Source organism: Cydia pomonella, chromosome 11 (genome assembly GCF_033807575.1).
Source record: "Cydia pomonella isolate Wapato2018A chromosome 11, ilCydPomo1, whole genome shotgun sequence".
Classification (NCBI taxonomy): Eukaryota; Metazoa; Arthropoda; class Insecta; order Lepidoptera; family Tortricidae; genus Cydia; species Cydia pomonella.
Genome location: NC_084713.1, coordinates 16,698,799 through 16,710,229, shown reverse-complemented (window position 1 = coordinate 16,710,229; position 11,431 = coordinate 16,698,799). Strand labels below are relative to the sequence as shown.

Sequence of the window (11,431 nt, the reverse complement as noted above, 5' to 3'; positions counted from 1 at the left end):
GGCAAGGGTAAGTGTGGCAATCAATACCTTGCCACACTTCTAAAAAGAAGTAGCAAGTTCATTTGTTCTAGCTCCGCTAGTTTCAAATAGAAATCTTCTTCCAGTCACAAACAGTGACGTAACTTTACCAACTAAAACCCGTGATAAATTCATCATTTGGGCTCCTCTTTGAACTAGAACCCATGGCAAGTATGCCCGTTTCGTCACTCTATAGTCATGTCACTGGTCACAAGTAGTGCAAACAAAATTAAGTAATATTCATTCATTTATTACAGATTAAATAACATCAAGAACTTTACAAATAACAATTAGGTAACTAATTCGATCTTATATACTTATACGACAATAATCTCCTAAAAGTATTAAACAGTTTAGAAAAACCCCTTCTAAGTCAATTGATAGGCAATTTCTCGTGCAGCCAAGTCCTCCTGCCTTCGTTGAACTCGGCGGCAGTGTGATCTGTGCCTTCGAGGATCCATTTCGTTGTGAGCAGACCCTCAACTCCAACTGGACCTGAAATTATGAGGAAATTTTTATTTCTGTTTTTGTATCTATTAGGATTATTAGTAGATATATTTGATAGTGAAATATCACTTGTGGCACAGTGGCGCGTAACATTTTACGAATTTGATTGCACCGTACAATTTTATATATTTTAATTGTACTTTGATAGTTGGGTAAGTACCTACACGACGCAAACGTGGAGCATTAGAATTACTAATGCTCCACGTTTGCGTCGTGTAGTAAATTGGAAGTGCCAATCATTGGACGATAATTACTGGTCCCCAACTGAGAAAAATTTCTCGAAGTTGTTATTTTCATTCTTTTTTTTTAACTAGTGGATACGTTGTACCGGTACCCAAAGCCATACAAGTAACTAAAAAACTAGCTCATATCCTCGTAAAACCGAAGTCACATTGGGAAGCCTAGGGAAACACCAAGAGGATCCCGCGGTCTACTTTCTATTCGCGACTTTATCTGCATGGAATGATGATTGATAAAAACTAACCTATGTCCTTCCTTGGACCGCAAATTATCTCCATACCAAATTGAAGCGTGAAGAAGTAACAGGCAGACAGACAATATTATTTTTGCATAAGCGCAAAAACCGCAGCTCACAACAATTAAGACCTTACCTCTGGCATGTATCCTAGCAGTGGAAATGCCGACTTCTGCACCGAGCCCAAAGCGGAAGCCGTCGGCAAAGCGGGAGGATACGTTGTGGAACACGCATGCACTGTCCACAGAGTTCAGGAAACGTTTCGCAGACTCGTCTGTAAGATAAAGGTTAGATAAAATACCTACTCTTATTGCACACCTCAATACAAGACATGGTTTCAGGGGAAAAAACGATTAATTAAACATAAAGGCAGACAACATAGTAAATTATTGCGGGTAACAAGTCTTAAATAACTTTAAAACAAATACAGTTGGGACAAAATTAGGGTAATTATATGCAAGTATCATATTATGAAAACTATAATTCTTGACTTTGAGACAGGTATTTATTTTTTTTAAATCTTCAAACCACTGATACGTCTTGCTAATAACATTTTATGTTTTTATATTGATGAAATATATGAATATAATATATGAATGAAATTGAGCTCACCATTTTCAGTTACAATAACGTCGGTGTGGGAGCTTCCAAACTTGTGTATGTGGTCCACCGCTTCATTGAGATCCTTCACAATTTCAATGCAGCACTCCAGAGCACCATACTCGTGCTTCATCGTCTTTGCCGGCGAGGGACCAAAAGTCAAGTGACTGGCTAACTGTGGTCCAGCGTGAATCTTCACGCCTTCCTTCTTCAACATGTTGCAGATATCCGTGAATAGAGAGCTGTGGAGATGGTCCTCGTGCAACAGTAAAGTTTCCATTGCATTGCAAGCGGCGGGGTAGTCGCATTTGGCATCTCTTACTATCTTCAAGGTCTTAGTTGAGTCGGCATCCTTGTCTACGTACACATGACAGACACCTTCTGCGTGACCGAGGACGGGAATGTGCTGCGACTGTTTCTGTATATTTCTGACGAGATCAGATGACCCACGGGGGATGATCAAATCGATGTGCTTCTCCATTGATAGCAAGTCACTAATTTCCTCCCTTGTTGATACTAGGGATATGGCATCTTGAGCACCAACAGTTTTGAGAGATTCTTTGACTAATTCCATGAGTGCCTTGTTAGAGTGAGCAGCTTCTTTACCGCCTTTCAGAAGAAGACCATTAGCTGATGCCATGGCCAAAGCCGCAACTTGGGGCAAAGAGTCTGGCCTTGATTCGAATATGACTAGAAGCACGCCAATCGGTACCGTTATTTGTCGAAGTACTAGGTTCTCTGCAAGTTTAGTTTTCTTTAGAACTCTGCCCACATTCTCGTAACTTGAGTCAGCAATTTGCTTCAATCCGATCGATAAAGTTTTCAGCTTTCCTGCGCTTAAAGCAAGTCGATTTAAGAGGGGTTTAGCAAGACCTCCTCTTGTGGCTTCTTCTAAATCTTTGGAATTAGCCTGCAATATCTGATCTTGTTTGTCAACTAAGAGTTCAGCAAGGGTGTGGATTGCCGAAGCTCTTTCCGCCGGTGACAGCTGCTGCAGAACTCGACTGCCCGTGCGAGCTAAAATAAGATCATTACCATGAGTGATATTAAAAATTTCAGCTAGGTAACTATATTGCTGTGAATATATTATTTTGTTTTCTTACCATTTTCAGCAGAAACATCAACAGAAGAACTAGTAGGAGCTGGGCAGTCGGTGAAGAATGTGCCGACCTTCCTGCCACTAATAATTGTTTTGATGGCTTTTTCTTGCATACCGTTGCAGATCACCACACTTACGCCGCGAGCCATGGCCCATGTCGCGGCGTTGACTTTGGAATCCATACCACCGGTGCCAACCTGTATGACATTTCATATCATATCATAATTTTGAATTAATTATTTAAGAGTTAAAATAAAAGAGATTTTAAATCGAAATAAAGGGTTTTTGTGATAATGAACAGACTTGCCAAACGATTCCAAGTAGATTCTTGAGAGTCAATTTTTTTTTTCATTTATAAAGCAAAAAGGTTGTAGAATGCCCTCGACGTCAGATATCATAATACATTTAGCTTGAAGTCCACCTCGCACTTAATATCTTTAGCTGTGCATGAGTGCAATGCGCACCGTGAATCATGCGCATACCATATCCACTGCAGCATGTTGTGGATGCCGTCAATGTCAGACATCACGATGCATTTACCTTGGATTTCGTTCCAAACTCCACCTGGTCCTTGTCCTTGGCTGTGTAGGTATGCATCATGCGCGCGCCGTCTTCCCACGGCGGCTTGTTGTAGATGCCATCGACATCTGACATCATGATGAGCAGGTCGGCTTGCACTTCCGCCGCTAGCAGCGCTGAGAGGCTGTCGTTGTCCTTCAGCCCAATACCCTATTTAAAACAGAAAACTACAGTGTTCGCCTAAAACTGTTATCCACGTTCACTGACATCAAAATGATATTTGAAGCATATTATTTAGTTATCGTGCGTCTCGCCCGCGCCAATACAAGTAGGTACGGACAAGTACCAGCGAGATGCGCGATAACTGAATGACATCAGTTAGATGTCATTCTGATATCAGTGTCCGTTCGAATTGGCCTGATACCCATTCATTTACATTCACGCCATTTGGAATCGTAACAAACCCAAACTACTTAGTATTACAACAAGTCTTAATTGATTGATTTCATTAAAAATTAAATATCCTGTTTGCCTATATTTTCACATCATTTAATTTTATTAATTTAGTAAGTACAAAGTAATTGCAGTTAAAGATCTTTTATTTAGTCGTAATATGATAAACTAGCTTTAATCTGGCGAAAATCCTTATCAGTGTCGTAAGTAAAAGAAAACACAATTTAAAGGAGCCCTCAAGTTTTTCCTATAAGATCCTGACAAACTTCCGAGTACTTTTAACAAGGAAGTCGACTCTTTTCTTTAATAATTCCCTTAGATCTTTCTCTTTGAAAATCCGATGAGGGTTGTTATGCCAGAGCTGGCGGTGCTAGTCAATTTGATAACTTGGTGTTATTTAATAGAAAACTGGTTGAACATCGTCGTCAAGAATGACAAATTAAAGCTACTACTAATACAAAATAAGGTTGAATCATGTTGAAACACACAAAAAAATGATTAAAACACTTTATTTCTAAATTATACTTAAACGAACATACGTTAAATACTTAAGAGCTTTAAAATCAGTCCTTTACGCGCGTTTACCTAAACGTCCATCAGAAAAAAAAACATTACAAGTCAGTCTGTTTCAAAAAAAAAATTATTAAAATGAAAGATAACAAGACGTGCTAATAGAAACCACTACTTGTTATTTCTAATATTTAACAAAAAGTGTACAATTTCATCGACAAAATCTATCAATTTGACATTTTTGCGACTAAAATCGATAACGGCTTCTTAAACCAGGACAATTATGGTTTATATTCGCTTAGCTTCTTCAAATGCATGGTACTGTTCCTTCAATAATGCACCTTATGCATTTGAAATTAAAGTTGACATTCGCTTACCTTCTTCCCAGTGCCTGGCACCACTGTGTCATCGTGAACGAACATGGGCGGGCTGACCGCGTCGTTCGTATTGATAATGGGAACTATGTTGAGGGAAATTAGTTCTGAGAGCGTGGCGAACAGATGCTTGCGGGTCTCCTCGTTGTAAAAGTCGGGCTTGGTCACTAGCACCTATGAGTAAAACATTTTGATTATTAATTATAAATTATAATTAAGCAAATATACTTAGAGTAATTACGTAATCAGATATGACTATAAAATTGTGGACCTTAAAAACTGACGATTTTCAAAATACCACTAACAGGAAATAAAATAACGTATGTTATACAAGGCTCCTTTTTTCGATTTGTTAGATGAGTTTCCCAAACGCAGTTATTCCTTGCAGCTAATTTTCTTTTCGCCGTTATTCATAGTCGCAAATTTTCCCACTTTTTAAATTTCCCTGTCTTACTATTTTCCAGTAGCGACTTTCATGACCGCATTTGTTCATAAACGCATTTTTTCAGATTCGTTTTATTACTCTGTAGTTTATTTATTGCTCGCAATAATTCCCTAAAGCAATTTTTAACATGCTTGCATTTGTTTACGAACGTGTTTTGTTTTATTCGTTTTGTTATAATTCCTTAGAACATATATTAAGTAAGTTTCTCGGTAAATATAAAGTTATTTAGTTATTTTGTCCGGAATCCTAATAGAATAATTAGATCAAGATTATCTAACTGCAAATATCATAACCTGTATACCTATCTAAAAGTTTTGTTCAACTTTTCACATTTGTATTTCCACAACAGTGATGTGTTGTTAAATATATTTATTTTCATAACAAAAATCAAATCCTGTACGGTCAGCTGCAAATGTTATATCGATACAAAATATCGACGTGTCAAAAATACACTACCTTAATGAGGACAATGAGGTTGTGTATACATATTTATAGCGTTCTGATTGTATCCATATTTTTTTAATTGACCATACCTCTTGTTCTTGTCCGCAACAACATACATTAGAAAATTAATACTTATGGATACTAAACAAATTAAAAAAAATGATTCCCTTCCCTTTATTCATTTAAAGTATTATGATTATTTTTAACATTTTCAAATCGACTATTCGACCCCACACACCTCTGGTGGGAGAAAACGTTTAGGAAATATAGCTACGGAAAAAAACACAACAAGGAAAAAAAAGAATTCAGAAATTAACTGCAGGTTAAAATTCAGACAAAAAAATATCAGAAAGAGAAGCAAAGCGACTGTAAAAATAAGCTGCCGGACAAAAAAGTGACTAGGATAATCGCTTTCGGGAAAAAATGCGAAAAGAAAATTAGCTGCAAGGAATAACTGCGTTTGGGAAACTCATCTAACAAATCCTTTTTTCAATCCCATAGATTCGATATTGTTTCTGAAACCGATGTTTATCAATTCGAAGATAGCATTATTACTAATACAGGCATCTAAGCCTAATTAATAAAAAACATTCTTTAAACATTAAATAAACCTTTACTTAAGACACTAAAGTTTGCAATGAAATTTTATAGTAAGTTTTTAGTGAAAATTTTGCTAAAAAAGATTTGATTATAATAAAGACTGCCCAGTTATTATTCAAATTATGGATGATAAATGAAAGAGGTTTGTTAATAATAAAATGATCAAATACTGACTATTTAAGTTAATTGGACGTCGAGTTAAAAAAATAATAAATCTTAGACACTAATAAAACAATTTACAAACTACTTGAGGTATTTCTGAGAATTAATTATTTTATCATTTTCTTGAATTTTAAAGATGGTAGATAACTGTTTATTAGGTTAAAATACTCGTATAGAGATAGAAGGTGATTAACTATTAATTAAATAAGTAAAATAGTCAGTGACGAGCCGCGGGAAAATGACAGTCACTATCAAATAGATAGTAATGGCTGAAGTGGCTAATGTGCCCCGATGAACACATCCTTATTTCTATGGTAACAAAGGTGTGTTACGATATATTTGGACACTTTGGACGTCACTTTGAAGCTGGCTGGATAACGCTAGGAAGATGATGATTATTTGCAGTTCTACTTCACTAGTTTCATAAAATTCTTATATTGTTCTGTCAATAAAAATAAAAATATGGTAGCTATGTCTGATGCACTATAATAATAAACAGAGTTTTCTACTGGGTTTCAACTTTGAGTGTGAGATATGAGATTTTTTTAAAGTAGTATAGATTTATATATATTATCATATGTACGAGTACGTATGGGTTACGATAGTGATACGAGTAGTACCTGGAGTTATCCATTTAAATATTTTTTGATCCAGTTACAATCCATTCAAGTATGCTGTCGAAGTACGAGCTACTATCAAGACTAGTTATCTCAATCACAGATTGAAACTAATAACCGTTTTCGACCATTGTATTATTACCTTGGTACAATGCCTCAAGGGCCTATTTTAGACTTAAGCTAGGTATTAATACCCATACCTCTGTATATACTCGTATCTATTATGTAAATAAAGCGATCTTAATAATTTCGGGCTTTAGCTAGTTAATCCATGTATCCCACAGTTTTGAATGATTCACGGTTAGTCACGGGTACCCGTGACCAAGATGTATGTAACTGCGTCGAAATATCGGGAGGTCATAAACAATATAAAACGTAATCACGGTTCATATCCCGGTCGATTTAAGTCTAGTGAATGTGTCCATCTTAGACAGATTTCGACGCGCAAATACACGTGTTGTAAACATCATCGACTAAAACATACCTACACATAATATAGATAAAACCAATAAGGTTCTGTGTTTATTTGAGGAACAAGGAAAGAGGAAAACAGGGCAGTTTGTTTGTTGACCTTAGATAATTGCACATTCATGGTTTTTGCACGGTCATCCTGTGAGGGGAGAAAAGTTGATTACTTTTTTGTTAACTCAGCCCAATAATACTTAGCAGTTCCTTGAACAGATAAGCACGTAGCCGAATCCGCTATAAAACGTAGTAATAACAATTGAAAACCTCAGATAGGTATCCCGATATGAAGTAAACTTCCCAGTGGTTCGATATGTTATGTCCAATTTTTGTCACCCTGCCTGCTGTCACGTCTATTCATAATAACGTACCCAAGTTTAAAGATAACATGTACAGAGCACTCTAAACTCTAAAGTAGAGTTAAATAGAAATTGCGAATAATGTGAACAATTTAATTTATCTTTGCTAATTCGTAATCTCGCACTTATAAAGGACAATCATAATCTTATCAACAATTTATCCTTTATTTTATCAATTTTGAGTTGTCGTTTCTGATACTAACTTTCACCTGTTTTTTAACCCTCTTAGAGAACGATTTTGCAAAAAAGTTATTTTTTTGTATTTAATAACATGCCCTTTCACTAAGTTTCAAGTTTCCCTTTTAATCCCCAGTAAAATCAGTGACTAAAGTTTTGTTTTCATAAGAACCGAGAGGCTGATTAGCTAAAAAATTGGATTTACAGACACAGGCAGCCAGAAATCGAACCCGGTAAAGCAGGGGTGGCCATCAGGTCGATCGACTGTTAGTCTAGTCGATTGTGGCAAGGCAAAAAATATAAATACGTAGACCAGTTTCATTTAAGGTTTCAAGAAGTATGTAATTGGTAGATCGCACAGGGTTTCGTTAGTAAACAGGAGATCTAGGGTCTAATCAAGTTGGCCACCCCTGCGGTAAAGTGTGTAAAATAATCCTTTTATTTAGAGCGTAAGTACTAAACACCGCATATATACTAATTTTTTTCATACCATAGAAGATACGGACTACGGATATGTACATGTCAAATAGTGTACCTAATATATAGACTACAAACCATTAATAAATTTGATGCTGTTTGTGTTACACGTTGTATTACATATTTATATTTCTGTTTAAACTAAACTTTTCTTAAGTTCTCCAGAAGTATATAATGCATGATATTCTTACTGGCAACACATTTCACTCGCACCAATGTCACAATAGAAATAAATTTGACATAATATTCTAGGTTCGATTCCTGTCTATGACCGTAATATGATAAGATTCATATATGTACTAGCCGTGTCTTATCCAACCTCGACATTGGCAGAATCGTCAACACCTTGATGGAGCCATAACACGAAAAATTTATTGATAGGTTTGATTCGGTCTCAGGGCGTTTTAGTGCCTACAGCAATTTCTTATGTTTAATTGTCTGTTTTAATTATTATTAAATATTATCTCGTCAAGAAATAAAGATGAAATTACGATTAATTATCTATTTCTAGTAATTGATGAATTCTTAATATTAATTCCAGGTAAAGATGTCACGAACAAAGTGTAGGTGCATACACATTTATTATGAGCTTGATACTCACGACCTACGTAAAGACTTAGGTAATTATTGCGGTGAACCTACAATGAATAAGTAAGATATAACATACGAATACCATTACATTTAATTATTATTAGGTACAAATAATAATGGTAATTAATTGTCTAGGCTCACTGAGGCTTTGAGAGGTTGCCGTGGTTATATTAGGTATGAAATATTACTACAGTTTATTTATTTAACTGCTGGGTTATTTGTACCAAGAGCAATAAAAACAAACCATTATTTTAAATGTTCACGTTACTACAAAATTGAGTTTATTATAAGAACGTCTTTCATTTAAATTAAAACTGTATGTCATTATTCATTTTAAACTAAGATAAACAAGATCCCTGAAACCAACTTTAATTCGTTAAATTTTCAGTTTAAATCCATTGTAACTTAAAGGAAGAAGGTATTGTATTGTATTGAAGGTTATTTTAGATTTTAAAATGCAGATGCCTTTTTCCAGAGAAGTCCCAAGGCCCTGGAGATTATCCCTACACGCTGTCCAAATCCGATCTAAATTTCATTTTCTTACTCTGAGGATTAGCAACAAACTTGCGATGACTTTTCTTTTTTTATCGACTTTGTGAAGTTTTTAAAATATTTACATAATTAAAAAGTTTAACGAGATTAGAAGAAAATTAAAATGATGTAGGTAGGTATAAATAATTTGACATAGTTACAAAAAATAAAATTGATGATCCCCTATTTTAAACATACATTAGTAACACTGAAAGTTGTTAGAATGGGCGACTTAGAGGCCCTACATACAACAGTAATACGACTAAAAAAAGCGGCCAAGTGCGAGTCGGACTCGCCCATGAAGGGTCCCGTACCATTTATGACGTATTAACCGCCTCACTAGCCTAGAAATAAAACGCCAGTTACGGAAAGAGAGACCTAAGCCCTCCTACGTGTACACGTTCAACGCAGCTGGCCAACTTTATTGTCACGCGTGCAATAGAGTATTTAAGACCAAGTTCGGCCTGGCCAGCCACATTAGGGCTCACGCTAGACAACGTCCATAATGTGTTTATTTGGGGTCGCCGTCATCGAAAACGATGAGGAGGACTATATATATATGACGTATTAAAAAAAACCGGCAAAGTGCGAGTCGGACTCGCACAGGAAGGGTTCCGTACCATTATCTATAAAAACAGTCGCCCATCCAAGTACTGACCCCGCCCGACGTTGCTTAACTTCGGTGATTGGATGAGGACCTCGAGATTGGAAAGAATTATTTTATTCTGTTTTTAGTATTTGTTGTTATAGCGGCAACAGAAATACATAATCTGTAGAAATTTCAATAGGCTAACTATCACGGTTCATGAGATACAGCCTGGTGACAGACGGACGGACGGACGGACAGCGGAGTCTCAGTAATAGGGTCTCGTTTGACCCATTGGGTACGGAACCCTAAAAACTACTTACTAGATCTCGTTCAAACCAGTTTTCGGTGGAAGTTTGCATGGTAATGTACATCATATATTTTTTTTAGTTTTATCATTCTCTCATTTTAGAAGTTACAGGGGGGGGGGGGACACATTTTACCACTTTGGAAGTGTCTCTCGCGCAAACTATTCAGTTTAGAAAATATTACAAACCTCAATATCATTGTTTTGGTTTTGATAAATTATTTTCATTATATTATTTTTATATTTATTTAATGTATTCTTCTTTTTTTTCTTTTATCTGTATGTAAAGACAAAAAATAATACACACAATACAAAGTACATTCTAACCTACACTATTTCTACATACCAGCCCCACATACCCATATACGCACATTAATAAACTATAGTACAGGCACACACAAATACACATAAAGATGTCAATATAGAGCTGTACCTAAGAAAGGTACATTATGCTAGTAGTGACCGACCCCAATCTCTCCCGGGACCAGTCTGAAAATCAGCGCAGAGCCCTCTGGCACTGCACATGCTGAGATTGGGACCCTTTGCCACATTATAGATTTAAGTTATAATTATTGTGTTAATTTAATTATTGTGTAAAGTTAATTAGTTTAAGTTATTTTGTATTTTTTTTTTTGCTATTTTCACATAAATTGTAAATTTTGTTGTGTGGCAATAAAGATTTTTTTATTTATTATTTATTTAAAGACCTATCTATAGATACCCCACATGTATGGGTTTGATGAAAAAAAAATTGAGTTTTAGTTCTAAGTATGGGGAGCCCCCAAAATTTATTGTTATTTTTTTTCTATTTTTGTGTGAAAATCTTAATAGAGAATTGGCCACCACATCTATAGCAGATGATTGTTGCAGCGTCGGGTAATATCAGGTGTTGCGGGGAGGTTGATTGCAAAAAAGTGGCTGTGACATACGGACGGACAGACAGACAGACATGACGAATCCATAAGGGTTCCGTTTTTTGCCATTTGGCTACGGAACCTTAATTATAAAGATATGATTCTTTATAATTTTTATATTTCATGCAATTAAATAATTGTTTGTCGAACGTTATAAAAAAAATTATTCGAGTTTTTTTTTTGTAGTCATTTTTTACGATT

At 35.7% G+C, this 11,431-nt stretch overlaps 1 protein-coding gene across 2 annotated transcripts in view; it reads right to left on the bottom strand.

The window, feature by feature from the left end:
* Nucleotides 1–252: 252 nt before the first annotated feature.
* The window catches only part of LOC133523005 (delta-1-pyrroline-5-carboxylate synthase), a 56,364-nt gene continuing 45,185 nt past the window's right edge, over nt 253–11,431 (bottom strand). For both annotated transcript variants that reach the window (XM_061858502.1, XM_061858503.1), the window contains exons 5-10: nt 4,559–4,729; nt 3,240–3,428; nt 2,704–2,896; nt 1,613–2,617; nt 1,137–1,274; nt 253–513 (exon numbers count right to left, since the gene is read on the bottom strand). In XM_061858502.1, the coding sequence (XP_061714486.1) occupies nt 392–513; nt 1,137–1,274; nt 1,613–2,617; nt 2,704–2,896; nt 3,240–3,428; nt 4,559–4,729 (1,818 nt within the window). In that variant the 3' untranslated portion in view covers nt 253–391. The remainder of the gene's footprint in view (nt 514–1,136; nt 1,275–1,612; nt 2,618–2,703; nt 2,897–3,239; nt 3,429–4,558; nt 4,730–11,431) is intronic.